At 41.7% G+C, this 24,392-nt stretch overlaps 1 protein-coding gene and 1 long non-coding RNA gene across 4 annotated transcripts; one reads left to right on the top strand and one right to left on the bottom strand.

Annotated features, from left to right (window-relative positions):
* The first annotated feature begins 656 nt into the window (after nt 1-656).
* Nucleotides 657-5,043, top strand: LOC135108582 (uncharacterized). Of its 3 annotated transcripts, XM_064019736.1 has the most exons (3): nt 657-4,387; nt 4,582-4,699; nt 5,013-5,043. In XM_064019736.1, the coding sequence occupies exon 1, from the start codon at nt 719-721 to the stop codon at nt 3,974-3,976; it is 3,258 nt and encodes a 1,085-aa protein (XP_063875806.1). In that variant the 5' UTR covers nt 657-718; the 3' UTR covers nt 3,977-4,387; nt 4,582-4,699; nt 5,013-5,043. The 3 variants fall into 3 exon arrangements, with proteins under 3 accessions (XP_063875806.1, XP_063875805.1, XP_063875804.1); XM_064019735.1 differs by having other exon boundaries at nt 4,582-5,043; XM_064019734.1 differs by having other exon boundaries at nt 657-4,699.
* Nucleotides 5,044-19,417: 14,374 nt separating this feature from the next.
* On the bottom strand, nt 19,418-20,114 carry LOC135108581 (uncharacterized). Its single transcript, XR_010272356.1, has 2 exons — nt 19,989-20,114; nt 19,418-19,888 (listed from the first exon to the last, which is right to left on the bottom strand). It is a non-coding gene; the product is annotated as an uncharacterized LOC135108581 (long non-coding RNA).
* Nucleotides 20,115-24,392: the final 4,278 nt, after the last annotated feature.

Here is a 24,392-nt window from a genome sequence, read left to right as displayed (position 1 = left end):
ATATGTTGAACGAGAGACCAATAGGTATGAAAAATGGTTCAGACTGTACTAAGGGATCTTATCTTTGTCCAAATGATCTAATACTAGGGCGTGCAAGTGTACACACACCAGAAGGTGTATTTGACAGCAGTACAAACACAAGGACTCGCCAAAGGTTCATCAATGCAATTGTAAAATCCTTCTGGAAGAAATGGATGATGCATTATTTTTCAACATTAATTGTACAACAAAAATGGACCTAACCGCTTGAACCTTTTTTCCCAGTTGTCTGTTAAAGAAATCTGGGCTCTTTTGATCCATAATATTTCTGCTTGTTTAAGTTGATCTACTGTTGGTGATGCCAGGATTCCCTTGAAAGAACGCGCATGAAGGGCATTCAAAACTCTTGCAGTGACTCCTATAATTTTGCGGTATGAATTAAATCTGTCTATGTCAAACATATTGCAGTCATTAATATGCCAGTTGTTTACTTCAGCTGTGTTAATGATGGACTTTATCTCTGGTGTTGGAGAGATTGACTTCATGGGCCATTGAGAAAATGGTAATTCTAAGAAAGTGGGTCCACACTGCCAGCATGACGTTGGACCCATATCAACAAATTTACTTGAACGGGTCATTAGGTCAGCTATGTTTACTTCAGTCGAGATCCAGTGCCAATTGCATTAACTGTAAAGACTGCAATAGAGAGACGCACATAACTGTAAAGGAAGAAGAAGAAATGAAATTGATTCTCAGTGGACTTGAATATCAGGAGAAAGAGAAGACCTGGACTGTACATTACCCTTGGATTAAAGATCCACATCATTTGCCGAATAATTTTGGGGTAGCACTAATGAAACTTAAAGGTACGGAAAAGCGACTGAAGAAGTTGGGCAGTAGGTCAACAGAAAATTACAAGGTACAAATTGATGACATGTTAAAGAGAGGTGTTGCTAGAAAACTAAATAGGGAGGAGTTAAATTGGTACAAAGGTCCAGTGCACTATTTGTCTCATCATGAGGTGTTGAAACAAAGTTCAGCTTCCACCCCTACTCGCATTGTATTTAATGCTTCTGCCTCATATAATGGTCATGTGCTGAATAATTATTGGGCTAAGGGTCCCAATGTAATGAACAGTCTTTTTGGTCTTTTACTTAGATTCAGAGAAGGTTCCATAGCATTTGTTGGAGATATAGCCAAGATGTTTAATAGCATCAGGTTATCTGAATTTGACAGTCACGTACACAGGTTTCTTTGGCGAGACTTTGAGGATCGGGCCCCAGACCACTATGCCCTCACAGCAGTTCCCTTTGGAGACATTTGTAGTCCGGCTATTGCTATACTTGCTATGAGACAAACAGCTGAGAAATGCAAGGAGGAATTCCCTGAAGCAGCCAACGTAATTGTGCAAGATAGTTACATGGATGATATCATACATAGCATGAATGATACAGAGAAGGCTAGTCAGATCATAAAGGATGTTGAGCTTATTCTGAACCGTGGAAACTTTCACATGAAGGAGTGGATCATAAGTGGGAAGACCCAAGTTGGAAATGATGTGGACTTGTCAGGTATACCAGGAGAAAAGGTTCTGGGATTAGTATGGAACCCTGTAGAAGATGAAATAAGTTTCAAGATGAAAATGAAAAGTACGTGTAAACAGACTTGCAGTGTTGAAGTTAAGAGTAATTCCGATGAACCACAAAATCCACTAACTAAAAGAAAGGCTCTTAGTTACATATCAACAATATTTGATCCCATGGGGTTTGTTACACCAGTGACTTTACGTGGTAAACTGTTGATGAGACAAATCATTGAGTACATTGATGAGAATGGACGGAAATTAGACTGGGATGATCCTTTACCTGAGGAATTTATAGGGAAATGGTACAAATTCTGTCATGATATGCATGAATTGGGAACTATTAAATTGCCTAGATGCATTTGTAATGCTGAATTAGTTGAACCAACCCTGATACTGTTTAATGATGCGAGCACCCTAGCATATTCTGCGTGTGCTTATGCACGTTGGCGTGTTGGGAAAGATAAGTATCAATCAAAGCTACTTGCAGCCAAAAGCAGACTCGCACCAATTAAGACACAGACTATTCCCAGACTGGAGTTGTCCAGTGCAGTTCTTAGTGTTCGCCTCCGCAATACAATAATGAACGAAACTAACATCAGATTTGATCATGTTCACCACTTTACTGACTCTGAGATTGTGCTTTCACAAATAACAAAACACAATATTAAGGCTGGAACTTATGTTGCAAATAGAATTGTAGAAATAAAAGAAAGCTCCTTGAGTAATGAATGGCACTGGATCTCGACTGAAGTAAACATAGCTGACCTAATGACCCGTTCAAGTAAATTTGTTGATATGGGTCCAACGTCATGCTGGCAGTGTGGACCCACTTTCTTAGAATTACCATTTTCTCAATGGCCCATGAAGTCAATCTCTCCAACACCAGAGATAAAGTCCATCATTAACACAGCTGAAGTAAACAACTGGCATATTAATGACTGCAATATGTTTGACATAGACAGATTTAATTCATACCGCAAAATTATAGGAGTCACTGCAAGAGTTTTGAATGCCCTTCATGCGCGTTCTTTCAAGGGAATCCTGGCATCACCAACAGTAGATCAACTTAAACAAGCAGAAATATTATGGATCAAAAGAGCCCAGATTTCTTTAACAGACAACTGGGAAAAAAGGTTCAAGCGGTTAGGTCCATTTTGTAAGGATGGAATAATATATGTAGGATCAAGAATTGCTGCATGGCTGAAGAATAATTACAATAATGAAGCTTTCATTCTACTTCCCACTAAACATAGACTCACAGAGGTGTGCATTAAGGATATTCATGATAAAGACCATGGAGGGATTGAATCTACTCTATGTAAACTACAGGCTAAATTTTGGATTCCTCAAGCTAGAAAGTTAATCAAATCAGTTAAATCTCGCTGCGTGACATGCAGACGTTTAGAAAAACAAGTGATTGGACAAAGCATGGGACCAGTACCAGAAGAAAGGTTGAAACCTTCACCTCCCTTTTACCATTCTGCTCTTGATCTATTTGGCCCATTAATGATTAAGGATACAGTCAAAGGAAGATGTAAAAAAAAGGTGTATGGTGTTGTAGTAAATTGTCTCAGCACAAGAGCATCATATGTTGACTTAGTAGAAGGGTATGATACTGACAGTCTCATCACTACTCTTCGTAGGTTTACAGCCATCAGAGGCTTCCCTCACTCAATGTATTCCGACCATAGTTCACAACTCAAATTGGCAAGTAAAGAAGTTTGTTTCTTGACTCAAGACCAGGAAAAATTATCACAATTTAGCCGAGAAGGCGGTATGGAGTGGAAATTTACAAAATCTGCTGATGCTCCATGGGAGAATGGGTGCTCAGAAGCTATGGTAAAATTGGTGAAGAGAGTTATGACCAGAGTAATAGGTGACAGTACATTGACATTTGGTGAATTACAATCAGCAATGTTTGAGATTGCAAATATGTTGAACGAGAGACCAATAGGTATGAAAAATGGTTCAGACTGTACTAAGGGATCTTATCTTTGTCCAAATGATCTAATACTAGGGCGTGCAAGTGTACACACACCAGAAGGTGTATTTGACAGCAGTACAAACACAAGGACTCGCCAAAGGTTCATCAATGCAATTGTAAAATCCTTCTGGAAGAAATGGATGATGCATTATTTTTCAACATTAATTGTACAACAAAAATGGCATTGTGAGAAAAGAAATCTCCGAGTGGGAGATATTGTTTTGGTGCAGGATAGTAATAATTTGAAAGGGCATTGGAAACTTGCTGAAGTGTGTCAAGTTTTACCGAGTTCTGATGGTAAGGTTAGAGATGTACAAATTAGATACAAGTTACAAAGCGGAAATAGCATGTATAAGGGTCATCAAGATATAAAGGTTAACAGATCTGTCCACAAACTTGTGTTGATACTTCCGATCGAAGAACAATAATTTTAATTCTTTTTCTTGGGGTGGGGAGTGTAACATGATTATGCGCATGTTAAGTTAAGTTTATTTTACGTTCGTGCTACCCGTCAGTGGTATGGTTCCAATATTATTTGTTTTATTTCTCTTAATATACTTCTTATTGTATGCTGAACGAGTTTACACCAACTATGTATGTATTTGTCCGTAAATTGTGTATTTGATATTTGATGTGATAAAAATACTGTATAAGTAGACTACAATGGATTTGTTAAAGAGTATAGTTTATGCGGAGTGGCACACGGTTGTTGTGGAGGCCCGCGCGGCCTGATATAGACACTGACAGACAGGAGAGTGAGACAAGTGGAGACGGTTTGCTAGCTACGGGTCTCCCTCGTAGGACTCGGGAATAAGGTCGCCCCTCCTGTTCTATAGACTGTAAGTGTTATAACCTTTACATGATTATTGTTCAGGGTTATCTTCATAGTAGTTACAATTTGCTTCATGTGCTCAACATTATTTCTGTACCACTTGTTATCAATCATGGGTTATTAGTGCCTATGATTGTGTTTATTAAATTATACTAATCATATGATCAGGGAATGAGATATTGACATGTCTGTGGTTTGTAGGGTTATGAAAGTGAGACGTCAGTGGATTACCTATCAATTATCAAAGCACCAGTGACGTATCCGGCTGTTGGGGATTCCACGCCATAGTATTTTCAACACAACTGACGCTGGCAATGTTGTGAGTGTTATGGTTATTGTGTATTTGTGTGATTTTTGTCATGCTATGATTTACAGTGATATGTATGAGGATTTTCTGAGCTTTATAATGATGTGAGTCACACAGGGTATTTATCCATTGTTTGGGAGGTTTATCATATTGTGAACTGCAGAGATATTTTTGTGATTTCTGTACTTATTATACTATGAGGTACATGGGAACTATTCAAGGTCTGATCATGTTATGTAGTGATTATTTTTGTATTTTTAGTGTTTCTACGCTCATATGATTTTACCATGATTTGGTATCGGGCTGATTTATCCTGGACCCACAGGTTGGAACGCTACAATAAATGTTGCAACACATTGCTCGCCTGTGGATTGCCCTAACGCTACAGTAATGACGATCGTATTTACAATGATATAAGTATAAAATTTGCACCGCATATAGCTCACATTCAGGGTTTCAATCCAAATTTTCGCTACACCGTCTACTTTCAAAGATCTGGCGACGCCATTTCATCTTCCAGTGTGAGCAAAGCTTCCCCCTCGACACCCATAAAATTATTCGCTCAATACGTACCGCGAGCTGATGCGGGAACGGATTATATGTACGTTTATACCGACATCATTCCCCCCACCGTGATTTGGTAACCAACTAGTTAATATATTAGACGTCATACCACTCCCCGGCGACAGCACCAGTAAAGGTGCGAATCCAATTACGTATAAACCACTTTCCGTATCAACTATACAGAGTGTGGCCATCGAAATAGCCAATCAAAGAGGCAAACCTATTCAGTTTGAAGATGGGGAAAACAGTGTTACTTGCGTGTTACATATAAGACCACGTTAACTTTTGCGTCTCGGACGTAAAGTTTTAAGGAGAATCGATCAAGGTGGGATAAAAGTAGGGAAGCAGATAATGAAACACGCAGGTGTCGCCTACTTCCGAGTCAAGCCACGCGCCTCGCCGCCATCTGCGTGGGAAGCTTCAGTGTTTCCCCGCACGTCATAGCGGACGGGGTGTTGACAATGTTATAAAAAAAAAAAAAAAATGGGTGTTCACTGTGGGACACCAGAGACAGAGACACGGCTTTTATGTGAAGTCTGTGGGAGATGGCACACTAATCCAACCTGCCCCTCATGTGTGGAAGACCAGTGTGATTTATGTGAGCAGTGTGGGGTTCTGTTTCCACATACTCCACCAGAACACCTGCGAAGTTGGGAATCCTGATTCTTCTGGTAAGCATTATTACTTATTTTGGCGAGAATATATAATAATAAAGATGAAATGACTGTCATTCTTTACAAGTTTGAGCTTTGAGTAAATCTTCCTATACAGGCTCACACTCGATTGAGGTTGAGCAGAACGGTGACGTAGACCACACACGTCGGCAAGCGTCACAGCCAACATCCCACGCGGAGGTGGGGGGAAGAGGTGAAAAAAAGAAAAAAAATCTACTACAAATAATAAACCAATAAATACGACACCACCGCCATTACTACTAGCTACTACTAATATATATTTTTTTTTTAAGACTTGCCACAGCCGGGGCCGAGTAGATTATCGGAGGACGTATTAAATTCTTCCGAGACTTAAAGTACCCCGCTACCCACACAAGGTAAATATCAATTCAATAATAATAATAATAATAATAATAATAATAATAATAATAATAATAATAAACTGTCGCTGCTACTTCTATTTTTTCCCCCAGACATGCCTCAAGCGGAAGTAGGCCACGATGAACACGGCATGCCGGAAGAACCAGCGGAAGCAGACCACGATGAGCGCGGGTCGCCGGAAGAACAGCGGTTGACTGATTCGAGGGAAAATTTTATGAAGAGCTTCATCAAACATCAATATGACATACCTGATTATGTAAGCAGAGATCCACTCGGTCTACTTACCGAATACAGGGAGTTCTTTATACAGGAAATTAGATCATGTCACATGGCTCGCCATTCCCCACCACCCTGAAAATATTTTCACACATTTCTCTGTTACTAGTTAAATTGTCTACCTTATGCGAGGATGAACATCGATTCATTCATATTGCTTTTAGAGCACGTCTGATCACTTATCAAGATGTGCCTGACCTTGTTGATTTATGGATCAATCAGGTGAACAGTCGATTAGAAAGCCTTACCAGCGAGACTGAAGGATATGGTTTTATCATTTCAAGAGTTCAGAATTTTTCATCAACTATTGCTTGCATGTACCATGCAGTAGCATAGAAGATTATGTTGCTTATTCTAGAGGCGTGCGAGGTGGGAATGAAATTTTCAATCCTGATGGCCGACATTCATCTTGTGTTATTCAGTATTTGGCGGCTTTCAGACTTCACGCCAGAGGTGTACCTTGGAAAATAATTCCAAAAATATTACAGAGACGGCATGGCGGAGAGAAATACGTCACACGCAGAAAAGTAGAGTCCTGTGAGAACTTGAGTCGGTTAGAAAGGTTAAATCACCTGTCTCTAGATGTTTATACACTGACCAAAAGCGGTGAGATGTACAATTTAACATTATCAAGAAAAGGCTCACGCATGTATGAAACTGTAACTCCACTCCTTCTACTAGGCGGAAGACATATGATGCTCATTAAAGATGTGGAGAAGCTGCACCGGAAATTAACGAGAAGCTCTCCCACCCCAGAGGGTCATCAGTTTTGCAAAATATGTTTCAGCTCTGTTCCCAAGTCTGTCAGTTTAAACGATCACGAGTGCCATTGCGACTTCACTCAAACTCTTCTCTTTCCAGGTGATGCCGAAAAAGTAAAATTAAAAAATCTTGCCTACATCTATCAGCCTGCCTACTTAGCATTTTTTATTTTATTTTGAAACTATGATAAAACCTAAGGAGAATAGGAGTGTGATAGCTGAACATGACCCAACTGATACTCGTATGTCATCCTCAATAAGCATGGAGACGTCGTGGAAAAGAGAAGTTATTTCGGCGAAGATCCCGTTAATAATTTAATTTATAGCCTATCCGAAGCTTGGCGAATCATCATAGAAAGTGTAGTTAGCTATCCAATTAGCATGTCTGCGGAGGATGAAGTCCACTTCAAACGTCAGCGCCACTGCGAGCTCTGCTGTCAACCCTTTAATGTGAAAACTCCGCCACATAAACATCACGACCACTCATTACCACAAAAAAATTACAAAGGGGCTTTGTGAACGCGATGCAACCTCCAGTGTCGTGACATGAGGAAATATCTCATCTCTCTGGCGCATAATATGAGCTTTGACGTCTTCTTAATCATAAAAGACCTTCAGTTGCCAAAGTCGCACATGGACATCCTTGCCAAGTCAGAATCACATTTATTGAAAGTAAGGATTGAGGAATTGCAGTTTCAGGACACGTTTTCCATTATGAATGCCGGCCTCGGTCATCTCGCTCAGTCACGTCAAGCGGGCGATGACACGCGTTACACCCAGGAGATGGTGAATTACCTCCCTGAGGATGTAAGATGTGTAATTTGCACTCAAAAACAGTTTCTTTGTTATGAGTACATCACCGACCTTGCCCGCTTAGAAGATCAGCAAATGCCACCTCGCGAAGCATTTTATGACACGCTCAAGGGGGTCTCTGTCACCTGGAGAATATGAACACGCTTGAAGCGTGTGGAGTATGGCATCCTGTCGCACTTTAGGCAATTTCATAAGTCTGTATTGTGAGATTGATGTGGGGTTATTAGCCGACACATATGTGAAATATAGTTCATACCTGCATGAATTTTATGGACTGGACGTGGCACATTACGTGTCACTGTCTTCTTATGCTTATGAAGCTTTTTTAAAGTCGACAGGCGTTCAACTTCTTCCACCTTACAACACTAACATGTATCACCTGATCAAAAGAAATGTACGAGGAGGCTTTGTAACTTGCGTTAGACCACACCTGCAGTCAAACCAGGAACCCGACGGCAGACCCGGCACCTATGTGTTCTATGTGGACTATAATTCATTATATGCAACCGTTATGTTTTCCCCCTTGCCTATGGGCAACATCAAAAAACTTTTTCAGTCTGAGATGAATGATTTTTCTGAAGTTGGCATCCAGAATCACGTGACAGATGGCGACGTCGGTTACTGGCTGCATTTGGACGTTTCTCCTGCGACGTTTCCCCCGACGTGGCCCGGGTCACGGACGAGTTCCCTCTACGCCTCGCACACATGACTATTACAGAAGATGTCATCTCGCCGTATAGTAAAAGACTGTTAGAAGCTGAGGGTCGTAAGCTGGGGAGGAAAAATCGTAAACTTGTGGCCAGTCATAAGGTAATGAAAGATCATCTCATCAGTCTGGAATTGCTGCAACTTTTACTCTCACTTTCACCGGAAATACAATGTGTCCATGTTATATATAGCTTCAGACAGGCTCCATAACTGAAACCTTTCATAGAAAGGAACGTTACTCAGCGTAAAAATGAGACATGCACCATTAAAAGTCGCATTTGCAAACTGATGTCAAACGCAGTTTATGGCAGATCCATGTTATCTAAAGTGAAGTATGGACTCCAGCAGAAATTAGTGACAAACAGAAAGTCTTCCTGAAGTATGCAAGAAATCCGTCCTTTAAAAGGGTACACCAATTAGGCGAGGACCGAGTCATATGCGTCATCAGTAAGAATACGATGAAAATCAGGCAGCCAAATTACTTGGGATACCATGTTTTAGAAGTGGCAAGGAAGTACATGTACAACTTTTTGTATCGTGTCATCAAAGCTAATTATGGGGAGAGAGCTAAATTAGCTTATAAAGATACTGACAGTTTCATATTCAGTCTACACATACCTATAAACTTAAATGACGAAATGAAACATGGACCCATGGCAGATTTTCTCGACACCAGTAACTTTGCTTCAGATCACCCGTGTTTTAATGGGGAGTGGAAGGGTCACCTAGGCTTGCTGAAATCTGAAACCGGATCCACGCTCATCAAAGAGGCGATCATATTAAAGCTAAAGATGTATTCGCTGCTGTTGGAAGATGACAAGCAAGTATCTCGAGGTAAAGGCATTCCAACTCACCATCAATTTGAACAAATAATTCTACTATGCAAGAGATGTAATATCGACCAATACGTGCGAATAAAGGTCCGCGATGCCACATTTCCCCCTCATTCCCCTCACAGAGGGATTGACATGTAGATCTACCCTCCAATTAGTGATCAAGATGAAGGTGGTCGAGGGTAAGCTGACCGACGGCGCGTTCCGCGATCGTCGCTGTTATATTGATTACGCGGTAAATGCGGTCTCCATCGAACCATGCGGGATTGCGCGAGACCTCAAAACGATTTATCCATAGGAGAATACGTATGCGGCTAGAAAGAGACTCTGCTCGCTTCATCGGGCCACGGCGGACACGAGAGATGAGCCAGGACGTATCATTATTCACGCGCCTCCCACAGGAAGCGTAAATCTCCCTCACCTGGTGGCCTGCGTGACTCAGTATGGTTGGGGCGAGGCCGTCGAGAGTAACGAGAAGGCGCGACAGGCAATTGCGATATCGAAGGATTTGCTTTCCTCAAGATGGATACAAGCTTGAACTGGCATCAACACTTACAGAATTGCCTGAAAAAAAGATTGCCCTGCTAGCCATGGGGAACACTGAAGTGGAGCAGATTATCATCCCAGAAGAAATGGGGTGCAGAGGTCGCTGCCAGGATGAGTGGACGAATAATTAGAAACCTATGCCTATGGTGGAAGGGCTGGCGAAGCCTTCGACTTCAGTCTTTTGGAGTTGAAACAATTCTGGTGAGGAAGTCTGAATAAACTATATCATGTAAATTTTTAAAATAAATTTGATGTGTGTTTGACGAATCGAGTATAAATGTATTCCTTAATTCGGATGGTCGTTATTATTTGATTTGATCATGGCGGGAGCGGAGCATTATCGGTATTTGACGAGTATGGGCAACACCGACCTCCACCCATAACCAGCCCCATCGCTTTAAAAATAGAATCACTCCCCCCATCCATCTTGATCCAAATAAAGAATATGAAGTAGGTCTGATAAACTGCTTTTATCCTAAACAGTTCTAGGGTCTAGTGGCGAGTGATTATGCTTGCAGGATTGAGATTTGGGCCATAGCCCACGCCGATGAAACACGCATGTATAAACTCCATACATACACACCTCGAACGAGTACGGAGGTGGGCGATACTAGGTATATGATTGACGTCATTAATAGCGACCGGTATTTTGAGGGTGATCAATTTTTTAGCTATAATGAAAAAACGCCTTTTCCGCCTCGAATGGATGGGGGGATAGATTTTGCACTATTTTACGCGGACTGTGTGTCGCCGACGATATATGGCGATCAGCATGTCAACTTATTAGAAGTCATTAGCATGGAATCCGCCGACGGTAAAGATTTCAATCAGACTGCGTATAAATCGCTCAGTAAATCTATTATCGATTCGATTGCGATTGAACTCGCGGATCAAGTTGACCGGCCCATTCACTTTGGGAGGGGTAAATCAATAACTCTTACTGCATATCAGACAAAAATAAATAGCCGGTGATTATGCTCGGCGTGACGTGACGTTCATTGACGTTCGTGACGTGGCGGTCATCATGAGGAGAAAGTTCACACCTCCCACTCGAGCGGAATATGACTTGCTTTTTACGCATAGCAAAGGCGGGGGGTTAGACGACATGCGGGTTTTTATTCCGCCCCATTAAAAAAGAGGTGGCGGCCTATTTTCCGATTTGAGCGGCTTTGCTAAAAGAGCAATTCCCTTTCTCATGCACACTGTGGCACCCGAAGCGCTCCAAATGGGAAATGGTTTATTAACAGAAGTTTTAGAGCTGAAACGACTTCGCGAATCATTAAGAAATAGAGGCGTCGTCGCCGTGAAGGGTGTGGGCGAAAGGATAGTTCGAGGTAGACGAGTAATGAAAAAGAGGAAAGTTGGAGTCGAAAAAAAAAGAGAAAACAGCCAACCTGGCAACTGAAAAGATAGACTTGCTATAAAGCAGGTATCTTCAATATTTAGCTTAGTCGCGAAGATGACTCATTACGGGCCGGATATGCAGGGTGGAGCAACCTCCACCCCCCTGAGCAATTATCTGATGGCTGTGAGTGAGAATTTCCGGCGGGTAAATCGCCTGCATACCATCGAATCGTCGGTCGCTGCGAGGCGAATGATGAACGTATTACCTGTTAATTTAGACGCTAATGCTAATAATCATGCGGGGATTAACGACCCTTACGTTGAATTTTGACTGCCTGGCATTCCAGGACAATTTTTGGATTTATCAACGCTGTCTCTAGAATTGCGAGTTATTGTAGTGAAGGCGGACGTCGCGCCAATAGACGACGACGATCACGTCGTTTTTTGTAATGGTTTGAATAATACGATGTTTAAGTTTTGCGCTTGTTATTTTAACGAACAGCTTGTGGAGTCATCCTCTTTGTTCAACTATCACGCCTTCATTAAAATGATTACAAAAATCCCTCAGGATAAAATTGACTCTATCGGTCGCCTCGCCTTCTACCACCGCGATTATGATGGATCAAAGGGCATAATCAATAAATTTGATGAAGACCATTTCACGGGGGGAATAAAGACGAGAAACAAATGATAAAAGATTGTAAAACGCACGGCCTTTCGATGACTGCGCCTTTGTTTTCGGATTTATCAAGTCTAGACGCTTACCTGCTTGAGTCTGTCGATGTGAGAATTCGATTATAATTGGCTAACAAAACATGGATTCTTAATTCACACCAAGACGCCAGCAGTTTCAAAGTCAAGCTCGAGATGGCTAAGTTATGGGTTGACCACGTCACGCCGCATTCACCCGCCTTAGAATCGTTAAATAACTCCTTGACTCTAAATCCAATGCAATACACTCTCAATAGGACACTCAATAAGATGTATGTGTTAGCCGGCAATCAAACATCTTTGATTGCCGAATTACCTTTTGCGCAAATCATACCTCAAAATTTGACCATGGCAATAGTTGATATGAATAGCTTACAAGGCGTAAATGATAAGAATGGTTTATATTTTCATCACGCCGATCTGTCACATGTACATATCACCGTGAACGGGTCGACCATTTATAACGTTCGCAGCTCTTTCCTGCATCACGTGTCAAAATAATTTTACACGACCCTAGAGTCACTAGGATTGGATACGTGTAATTCCCTAACATTTGATGCCTTTAATAAAGGTGTTTCTTTAACTCTGTGACAGAGGACGTGCACAATGCCATCCCTCTGGATAAATCAGGGAATCTAAGAATTAATCTGTCTTTTGCTAAGGAACGTAATCACAACCGCGTCATGTTTTTCGCCGACACTACTGGTGTCATGGAAATTGATCATTATCGTCACGTTCGCTGCATTGTCCGCGCATAATCTGTCATGAATGCACGTGAAATACAAGCCGGTCTAGCAGGCATCTTGGGCGATCGAGTTTATTTTTTAGGATGTCACGACCAGTGTCATGTGACAGAGCTGATAATTCTTGCCAGAAAACAGGCGAAGCCATGCGTTTTCATTCTAAATACATTGAGTGACTCGAGAACCATGGGCCAATGGATTACTGTTTATCTTAATTTTCAAAGTCAGACCATAGGCTATTACGATAGCTAAAACTTACATCCCAAATACAATTCCGCTGTCTTACATCATTTTATGCAAACTTATCCACATATGAAAATTAGCACATTAAATTATCGACTTCAGGGGTTGAATTCCTTCATCATGCATTTATTGCATGTTCTTTTGCCTTCTACCGAGTTGGCATACATTAAAACGTGCAATGTGCATTATTCACACCACCTTCAAAAAGCATCAATATCTATATAATGAGAGAAAAATAAATACTCGTATGGCTTACGTAATATCTCGTAAAATGCCGCATTGCATGCCTACGTTTTGCCCAGCCGGCAACCGAGCGAGATTTCATAACATCTGTAAAGCGGTAATAATGTAGATGGGGGAAAAGGGGCGGGTTGTCGTAAAAGGGGTCAATATGGGGTAATTGCTGACGGATAAGCGTCACTTCGCCAACGCCTCTCAGCCCAGTCGGACGTCGAGGACTCATCTCCAAGAATAGAGCAAGCTGATAAGCATTTCATCTTGAGATCCGCGGGTAAGTACACCATTGCCTTGCATGTCATCACGCACCTTTGCCACTGTAAATTATATTAACGTTCTTTTGCCAATGAATAAGAAGAGGAGGGGAGGAAACAAAAGAAAAAAAAATTCTCTTCCATTATTCTCATCGTTTTTTTTACTTATTTATTTATTTATTTATTTTTTGTCTGTTACAGAACGTATCTCTTTCCGCTTTGATATCCATCTGGGCGATGTTGGGGGTAAGCGAAGCCGCTCCGACCATGAGGATGTCGATGTGGAGAGAATGTCAGAGCCTACAAAGAAGAAATTGATTTTTAGCGATGACGACATGTCACCGCTGCCAGCGAGCCTACCTCCTGATGTCCCATTAGGACAAGAGCTGCAGCAGTCGCAGCAGCAGCCACAGCCGCAGCGGCAACCGCCGCAGCAGTCGCGACTGCTACCTCCGGAATCGCTGATGACGCCGCCAGCCGAAACACAGCCGCGGCTGTCAGATGAGTTGGCTGTATGCGACAATGAGGGTCAGGAGATGAAGAAGAAGTCGCAGGAAAACAGAAAAAAATATATATAAATGCCTCCTAACATGCCAGAAGATGTCAGCACACCAAAACTCCCCAATGCCCCACCCGCCTCTCGTAAGAAGCTGATTCCTAAAGTTATTAAAACTACACCCGTCACTGACAGCGATGAAGATGATCTCTTCGCCTTCAATTCGCAAATGTTTTGAATGAATGAGATGTATTTGCCCTAATAAAAATAAAATGCCCAATCGACTCTGCATAACCTTTCTAATAATAATAATAATAATAATAATAATAATAATAATAATAATAACAATAATAATAATAATAAGGTGACCATCCATCATAAGTATTACGTCAGCGAAATCGCCCACACGCTGGCGGTCAGCGAAAGTAAAGGTGACAGCCACCGTCCCTGCCGTCACAGACACTTCGTCCAAGGTAAATGGAACGCAGGTAACGGAACCGCGTGGGTAGTCACGACGACCTTAACCATCTGGAAGTGGCGGGATATTGGAATGTACTGAGATGTCGGAGGGAACACGTGATGGCAAGACTCACCAACCAGGCCGTCCAAGACACGCACGTGCGCAAAGCGGCTGCGCGGCGGTGTTGCCACCCACTTTCCTGACGCGTTCAGTCCTCCACCACCCCCTTTCCTTCCGCCGACCTTGACCATCGAGTGGTATGAGAAATTGGAATGTACTGATATGTCGGAGGGAACACGTGATGGCAAGACTCAAACATTCTTGGCTGTGCAGGATAAAAAAAAAGCTGCACAGGGTTTTGATGCAAAAAGATGTGCAGGGTTTTTGTGTAAAAAGCTGCGCATGGTTTTGGTGCAAAAAGCTGTGCACTGTTTGGTGTAAAAAGCTGTGAAGGATTTCGGTGTAAAACGCTGCGCAGTGATTTGGTACAAAAACCAGCGCAGGGTTTTTGGTACAAAAAAGCTGTGCAGGGTTTTGGGGTTCATCTAATGAACACACACACACACAAAAAAAAAACATATGCAAGGTTTTTATGTATAAAAGCTGCGTAGGGTTTTGTTGTTCATCGGATAAACACAAAAAAAAAAAACCTGTGCAGGGTTTTATTGTAAAAAGCTGCGCAGGGATTTGGTGCAAAAAGCTGCACAGCGTTTTGGTGCAAAAAATCTGTTCAGGGTTTTGCTGTAAAAACCTGTGGAAGATTTTAGTGTAAAAACTTTCTTTGGTGTAAAAAGCTGCGCAGAGTTTTCGTGCAAAAAGCTGTACAGGGTTATGGTATTCATCTGATCAACATAAAAAAAAAAAAAAAACTGTGTATGGTTTTGGTGTAAAAGCTGTGCAGGATATTGATAGAAAAAGTTGTGCAGGGTTTTGGTGCAAAAGCTGTGCAGGGTTTTGGTGTTCATCCGATCAACACTTAAAAAACCTGTGCAGGGTTTTGGTGTTCATCTGATCAACATTAAGAGAATCTGTGCAGGATTTTTGTGTAAAAACCTGCGCAAGGTTTTAATGTAAAAATCTGTGAAAGGTTTTGATGCAAAAGGCAGCGCAGGGTTTCGGTGCAAAAAGCTGTGCAGTGATTTGGTGTTCATCTGATGAACACATAAAAAAACCTATGCAGGGTTTTGGTGTAAAAAGCTTCACAAAGTTTTGGTGTAAAAAGATGCGGACGAATCTGATGTAAAAAGCTTTGCAGGGTTTTCGTGTTCATCTGATCAACACCTCAAAAATCTGTGTAGGGTTTTGATGTAAAAACTGCGCAGGGTTTTGGTGCGAAAAGGTAAGAAGGGATTTGGTGTAAAATGCTGTGCAGTGTTTTGTTGTAGCTGTGCAGGATTTTGGTGAAAAAAAAGTTGTGAAAGATTTTCTTGTAAAAAGCTGCGCATAGATTTGGTGCAAAAAGCTGCGCATGGTTTTGGTGCAAAAAGCTGTGCAGGGTTTACGTGTTCATCTAATCAACACTAAAAAAAACCTGTGCAGTGTTTTGGTATAAAAAGATGAGCAGCGTTTTGGCGCAAAAACCTGTGCAGGAATTTGGTGTAAAATACTGCGAAGGGATTTGGTGTAAGAAGCTGTGCAGAGTTTTGGTGTAAAAAGCTGTGCAGGATTTTGGTGTAAAAAACTGCACAGGAATTTTGTGCAAAAAAGCTGCGCATGGTTCTGGTGCAAAAAGCTGTGCAGGGTTTTCGTTTTCATCTAATCAACCCTAAAGAAAAAGCGGTGCAGGATTTTGTTTTAAAAAGCTGCGCAGGGTTTTGGTGTAAAAAGCTGTGCAAGATTTAGGTGTAAAAAGCTGCACAAGATTTTGGTATAAAAATCTGTGCAGTTTTTTGGTGTAAAAAGCTGTGCAGGATTTTGGTGTAAAAAGTTGTGTAGGGTTTTGGTGTGAAAAACTGTGCAGAGTTTTGGTGCAAAAAGCTGTGCAGGGTTTTGGTGTTAAAAGCTGTGCAGGGTTTTGGTGCAAAAAGCTCTGCAGGGTTTTGGTGTTCATCTAATCAACACTAAAAAAAACTGTGCAGGGTTTTGGTGTAAAAAGATATGCAGGGTTTTGGTGTAAAAAGCTGTGCACTGTTTTTGTGCAAAAAAGTGCGCAATGTTTTAGGGCAAAAGGCTGTGCAAGGTTTTGGTGTAAAAACCTGTGCAAAAGGTTTGTAAAAAAGGTGTGCAAAAGGTGTGTAAAAGCTTTCTCTGGTTTAAAAAGTTGCGCAGGGTTTTCATGCAAAAATCTGTGCAGGGTTATGGTATTCATCTGTTCAACATTAAAAAAAAACTTGTGCAGGGTTTTGGTGTAAAAGCTGTGCAGGGTATTGATAGAAAAAGTTGTGCAGGGTTTTGGTGCAAAAAGCTGTGCAGGGTTTTGGTATTCATCCGATCAACACTTACAAAACCTGTGCAGGGTTTTGGTGTAAAAACCTGCGCCGGGTTCTAGTGCAAAAAGCTGTACAGGGATTTGGTGTAAAATGCAGTGCAGGGTTTTGGTGTAAAAAGTTGCGCAGACTTTTGTTGCAAAAAGCTGTGCAAGGTTTTAGTGTAAAAAGCTGCGCACAGTTTTGGTGCAAAAAGCTGCGCATGGTTTTGGTGCAAAAACCTGTGTAGGGTTTTGGTATAAAAATCTGTGAAAGGTTTTGGTGCAAAAGGCAGCACAGGGTTTTGGTGCAAAAAGCTGTGCAAGGTTTTGGTGTTCATCTGATGAACACATAAAAAAAAATCTGTGCAGGGTTTTGGTGTAAAAAGCTTCACAGGGTTTTGGTGTAAAAAGATGCGCACAAATCTGGTGCAAAAAGCTTTGCAGGGTTTTCGTGTTCATCTGATCAACACTTCAAAAATCTGTGCACGATTTTGATGTAAAAAGCTGCGCAGGGTTTTAGTGCAAAAAGGTATGGAGGGATTTGGTGTAAAATGCTGTGCAGGGTTTTGGTGTAAAAAGGTGCGCCTGGTTTTTGGGCAAAAAAACTGTGCAGGGTGTTAGTGTAAAAAGTTGCGCAGAGTTTTGGTAAAAAAAAAAGCTGTGCATGGTTTTGGTGCAAAAGGCTGTGCAGGGTTTTGGTGTTTATCTGATCAACACAAAAAAAATCTGTGCAGGGTTTTAGTGTAAAAAACTGCGCAAGGTTTTGGTAAAAAGATAAAAATCTGTGAAAGGTTTTGGTGCAAAAAGCAGTGCAGGGTTTTGGTGCAAGAAGATCTGCAGGGTTTTATTGTTCATCTGATCAACACATAAAAAACGTGGGCAGGGATTTGGGGTACAAATCTTCACAGGGTTTTCGTGTAAAAAGGTGCACAGGGATTTGGTGCAAAAAACTGTGCAGGGTTTTCGTGTTCATCTGATCAACACTTAAGAAACCTGTGCAGGGTTTTGGTGTAAAAAGCTGCGCAGGGTTTTGGTGCGAAAAGGTGTGAAGGGATTTGGTGTAAAATGCTGTGCAGGGTTTTCGTGGTAAAAGCTCTGCAGGGTTTTGGTGCAAAAAGCTGTGCAGGGTTTTGGTGTTCATCTAATCAACGGCAAAAAAAAAAAAAAAAACCTGTGCGGGGTTTTGGTGTAAAAAGATATACAGGGTTTTGGTGCAAAAAGATGCGCAATGTTTTAGTGCAAAAAGCTGTATAGGGTTTTAGTGGTAAAAGCTGTGCAGGGTTTTAAAGGGCAAAAAGCTCTATAGGGTTTTAGTGGTAAAAGCTGTGCAGGTGTAAAAAGCTTCGCACCGTTTTGCTGCAAAAAAGCTGTGCAGGATTTTGGTGTAAAAAGCTGTGCAAGATTTTGGTGTAAAAACCACAAGGTTTTGGTGTAAAAAGCTGCGCAGTGTTTTGGTAAAAAAAGCTGTGCAAGGTTTTGGTATTCATCTGATCAACAATAAAAAAAAACCTATGCAGGGTTTTCGTGTAAAAGCTGTGCATGGTATTGGTATAAAAAGCTGTGCAGGGATTTAGTGCAAAAAGCTGTGCACGGTTTTGGTGTTCATCTGATCAACACTTAAAAAACCTGTGCAATGTTCTGGTGCAAAAACCTGCGCAGGGTTTTATTGGAAAAATCTGTACATGGATTTCATGTAAAATGCAGTGCAGGGTTTTGGTGTAAAAAGCAGCGCAGGGTTTTGTTACAAAAAGCTGTGGAAGGTTTTAGTGTAAAAAGCTGCGCAGAGTTTTGGTGCAAAAAGCTGTGCACGGTTTTGGTGCAAAAACCTGCGCAGGGTTTTCGTGCAAAAAACTTTGCAGGGTTTTGGTGTTCATTTAATGAATAAAAGAAATAAATAAATAAAGAATAAGCAGGGTTTTGGGGTAAAAAGATGCGCAGGATATGGTGTAAAAAGCTGCGCAGTGTTTTTGTTGCTAAAATCTATGCAAGGTTTTGTTGTTCATCTAATCAATTAAAAAAAAATCTGTGCAGAGTTTTGTTGTAAAAAGCTGTGCAGGGATTTGATGCAAACACTTGCGCAGGGATTTATTGCAAAAAAGCTGTGTAGGGTTTTGGTGTTAATCTGATCAACAATAAAAAAAACCTGTGAAGGTTTTTTGTGTAATGAGTGCCAAACTAGGGCACAGTTAACCTACCTTAATTAGGCTCACCAAGCACTCACCACAAGAACCCACTGATTAATTTAAACCTCCTGCTTAGGTTCACAGAAACCCGGGCCACAATTTAAAAATTTAATGGTTGAGTACATAATAAAGAAAACACAAATGAGTACATAATAAAGAAAACACAAATAAAATATGAGTGCTTAACACTCTTAGAGGCCACACTGCTGGCACTCCAAAATACCTGATCCCATGAGAAAATGGGTAAATCCACATACAAATAAACAGGAGAAATAAACACTTCACGCACCAACACAAGAAATGTTATATGCCACTGACACTGTCCCACCCTAACCAGTACCCCCAGGACCCTCACACCCTATAGGCCCAACCGCACACCGACCCAACGCGCTGAAGGTACACCACTACCACTACCCTGAAGTACTGCAGCTCTTCCTCCATGCACGGCGGTACTAACACCATAGCAGCCAGGGACAGCAAGTTCCTCACTGCAGCCTCCTTAGTTCACAGTATCTGCTACGGTGCCACCTCACTGACGTCCCACAGCACACTGCCAAGACCAAACTCCTGCCAACCAAGTGTACAAATCACCACCCTGTCTCCCAATAATGTCCCCCAATGTACACTGTTTCACCATGAAAGAATACAACAAATCCCAATAACATACCTGCAAATCAAATGGCAAATCCACCACTACTCTGCACCCTGTCTCTCTCTCGCTCGCCTCTCCCGCCAAAATCCCCACAACAACAAACCTTCAGGGCCTTAAGACTCGTTTTGGCGGGCCTCGCTGACTAGTCTGTGAGCCTCTCGCAGGCGCGCCCACTTCAACTTCTTACACTCACCCCCCCTGAAGTTTGTGCATGCCCTCATGCACAATCCCCACAGCCAACACAAGACGAACCCGTTGCACCCCTTTCAGCAATCCTACTAGACCTCCTGAGTTGAGGGGCCTGAACCCCTTTAACCTGCTCTGAGCCTTCACCACTCTGTTCATCTGGCTCTTCACCAGGCCCTAGGGCATCCTCTCCCTCCTGCTCAACCACTGAGTCCACTTGTTCCTCTGAGTCCGGTTCTGGAAACCCAAAGCGCTTTAACACTTCTGTCATATCTGGCATTTCTACTTCTTCCTCCTCTGGTGGCCCTTCATTACTTGTCCCTGCTGGCACTTCATTACTTGTCCCTGCATGGCCCTCACTGCCATTCCAAGGACGCAAGTTACTGCGATGTAACACCTTACTACAGCCGGACTCACCTTCTGGTCTGACCCTATACACCCCACTCACCCCATCCAACACCTCCTCAACTTCCCACACCTCAGCTGCAAACTTAGGCTGAATCTTCCTCCTACCTAGTACTGCATTGTCCCTTAGCAACACTCTTTGTCCCACCCTCAATGGCTCTGCTTTTCCTTGCTCCTGACGCTTCCACCTATTGGTATTGTGGTAACTCTTGATGTTCAACTTAGCTGCTTTCCAAGCAGCCTCCTGTGTCTCTCTGAGCTTCCTAATCCATATGCTATGGTTAGTAGGCTCACTATCAGTTTCCTCACAGAACCTATCCAAAGGTAAATGGGGCTCCACACCAAACAAATAACGGGGTGAAAAACCAGTGACAGCATGGGGTGTGGTATTATAGATGGCAGTGAGGCTTGACAAGTGCCTAGGCCAATGCTCCCGCTGTTCCTGACCAAGGGTAACTAACATCCCATGTAAGGTGCGGTTAAACCTCTCACAGATCCCATTTCCTTGAGGGTGATACGGGGTGGTACGAGACTTGGCTACATGGTAATACTTGCATAGTTCCTGCAATAACTTTCCCTCAAAATTCCTACCCTGGTCACTATGTACCCTTTCTGGGCAACCAAAACGGTGAAAAATCTCCTCCACCAAGATCTTGGCTACTGTGCTTGCCTTTTGGTTTTTAGTAGGAAAGGCCAGGGCAAACTTGCTAAACACATCCGTCACCACCAATACATTTTCCTTGCCATCCCTGGCCGGATCCAGCAAAGTGAAGTCAACAGCCAACACTTCCCAGGGGCGGTTGGCTTCCAACGTACCCAACTTAGTCTTGGCCCGCACACCCTCCTCCTTCCCCATGACACAGACTTTGCACTTTGCCACATACAATTTGATGTCTTCATGTAGTCCTGGCCAAGCAAACCTATTTTGGTTTTGGCGCAAAAGCTGTGCAAGGTTTTGGTGTAAAATGCTGCGGAAAGTTTTGGTGTAAAAAGCTGTGCAGAGCTTTGGTGTAACAAGCTGTGCAGGATTTTAGTGTAAAAAGCTCTGTAGGATTTTGGTATAAAAAGCTGCGCAGGGTTTTGATGCAAAAAGCTGTGCAGGGTTCTGGTGTAAAAAGCTGTGCAAGGGTATTGTGGTAATAGGATGTGCAGGGTTTTGTTGCAAAAAGTTCCACAGGGATGTGGTGCAAAATGCTGGGCAGGGTTTCGATGTTCATATAATGAACATTAAAAAAAAAATTGAAGGGATTTGTTGTACAGGATTTGTTATAAAATCTGCACAGGGTTTTGGTACAAATATCTGCCCAGGGTTTTGGTGTAAAAAGCTGTGTAGGGTTTGGTGTTCATCTGATCAACACATAAAAAACTTGTGCAGGGTTTTAGTGTAAAAAGCAGCGCAGGGTTTTAGTGTAAAAAGCTGTAAAGGGATTTAGTGTAAAATGCTGTGCAGGGTTTTGGTGTAAAAAGCAGCGCATATTTTTGGTGCAAAAAAGCTTTGCAGGATTTTAGTGTTAAATGATGTGCAGAGTTTTGGTGCAAAAAGCTGCGCATGGTTTTGGTTTAAAAAGCTTTGCAGGGTTTTGGTGTTCATCTGATCAACACAGAGCTGAGCAGAGTTTTGGCGGAAAAAGCTGTGCAGCGTTTTTTTTTTTTTTTTTTCTGATCAACACTAAAAAAAACCTGTCCACGGTTTTCGCATAAAAAGTTGCGCAGGGTTTTGGTACATAAAACTATGCAGGGTTTTGGTGTAAAAAGCTGTGCAGGGTTTTGGTGTAAAAAGCTGTGTAGGGTTTTGGTGCAAAAAGCTGTGCAGTGTTTTGGTGTTCATCTAACTAACACTAAACACTAAACCTGTGGAGCGATTTAGTGTAAAAAGCTGCAGAGGGTTTTGGTGTTAAAAGTTCCGCAGGGTTTTGGTGCAAAAAGCGGTGAAAGGTTTAGGTGTTCATCTGATCAACACTTAAAAAACATGTGCTGGGTTTTGGTGTAAAAAGCTGTGCAGGGTTTTGACGCAAAAAGCTGTGCAGGGATTTGGTGTAAAATGCAGTGCATAGTTTTTGTTTAAAAACATGCGCAGGGTTTTTGTGCAAAAACCTGCGCAGGATTTTTGTGTAAAAAGGTGCGCAGGTTTTTTGGTGCAAAAAGCTTCGCATGATTTTGGTGCAACAATCTGTGGATGGTTTTGGTGTTCATCTGATCAACACAAAAAAATATATATATATGTGCAGGGTTTTGGTGTAAAAAGCTGCGCACGGTTTTGGTGTTTATTTGATCAACACTAAAAAAAAATACTGGGCAGGATTTTGGTGTTCATCTAATGAACACTAAAAAAAACCTGTGAAGGGATGTGTTGTAAAAAGCTGCATAGGGTTTTGTTGTAAAAATCTGCGTTGTGTTTTGGTGCAAAAAAACTGTGCAGCAGTTTTTGATCAACACTTAAAATACCTGTGCAGGAATTTGGTGTAAAAAGTAGCGCAGGATTTTAGTGCAAAAAATTGTGCAGGGATTTGGTGTAAAATGTTGTGCAGGGTTTTGTTGTAAAAATATGCGCAGGTATTTGTTGCAAAGAGCTGTGCATTGTTTTGGTGCAAGAAGCTGTACAGAGTTTTGGTGTTCATCTGATCAACACAAAAAAAAAAAAAAAAAACATGTGCAGGGTTTTGGTGTAAAAAGCTGCGCATGATTTTGGTGGAAAAAGCTGTGCAGGGTTTTGGTGTTCATTTGATCAACACAAAAAAAAAATGCTGGGCAGGATTTTGGTATTCATCTAATCAACACTGAAAAAAAAAAAAAAAACTGTGAAGGGATTTGTTGTAAAAAGCTGCATAGGATTTTGGTGCAAAAAACTGTGCCGCATTTTGGTGTTTATCTGATCAACACTTAAAATACCTGTACAGGAATTTAGTGTAGAAAGTTGTGCAGGGTTTTGTTGTAAAAAGCTGCGTAGGTTTTTGTTCCAGGGAGCTGTGCATTGTTTTGTTGCAAGAAGCTGGGCAGAGTTTTGGTGTTCATCTGAACAACACTGAAAAAAAAAAAAAAATAAAAAAAGTGCAGGTTTTGGGTGTTAAAAGCTGCACAGGGTTTTGGTGCAAAAATCTGTACAGGGTTTTGGTGTTCATCTAATAAACACTAAAAAAAAGAAGAAAAAAAAACTGTGCAGGGTTTTGGTGTAAAAAGCTGAGCAAGGTTTTGGTGCAAAAAGCTGTGCAGGGTTTTAATGTAAAAAAGTTGCGCAGGGTTTTAATGTACAAAGCTATGCATGGTTTTGATGCAAAAGGCTGTGCAGGGTTTTGGTGTTCATCTGATCAACACTAAAAAATCTGTCTAGAGTTTTGGTGTAAAAAGCTGTGCACGGTTTTGGTGCAAAATGGTGCGCAATTTGGGTATGCAGGGTTTTGGAGTAAAAAGCTGTGCAGAGTTTTGGTTTAAAAAGCTGTGAAAGGTTTTGGTGTAAAAAACTGTTCATTTTTTTTGTGTAAAAAGATGCGCAGGGTTTTGGTGCAAAAAGATGCGCATGGTTTTAGTGCAAAAAAGCTGTGCAGGGTTTTTGTTTTCATCTGATCAACACAAAAAAAATCCCTTGCATGTTTTGGTGTAAAAAGCTGCACAGTGTTTTGGTGCAAAAAGCTGTGCTGAGTTTTGGTGTAAAATGCTGCTCAATGTTTTGGTGTAAAAAGCTATGCATGGTTTTGCTACAAAAAACAAAGTTTTGGTGTTCATGTGATCAACAATAAAGAAACATGTGCAGGGTTTTGGTCTAAAAAGCTGCGCAGAGTTTTTGTGCAAAAATCTGCGCAAGATTTTGGTGCAAAAAGCTGTACAGGGTTT

Source organism: Scylla paramamosain, chromosome 17 (genome assembly GCF_035594125.1).
Source record: "Scylla paramamosain isolate STU-SP2022 chromosome 17, ASM3559412v1, whole genome shotgun sequence".
Classification (NCBI taxonomy): Eukaryota; Metazoa; Arthropoda; class Malacostraca; order Decapoda; family Portunidae; genus Scylla; species Scylla paramamosain.
The sequence above is the reverse complement of the archived record's forward strand: the minus strand, read 5'-3'. Positions and strand labels throughout refer to the sequence as shown.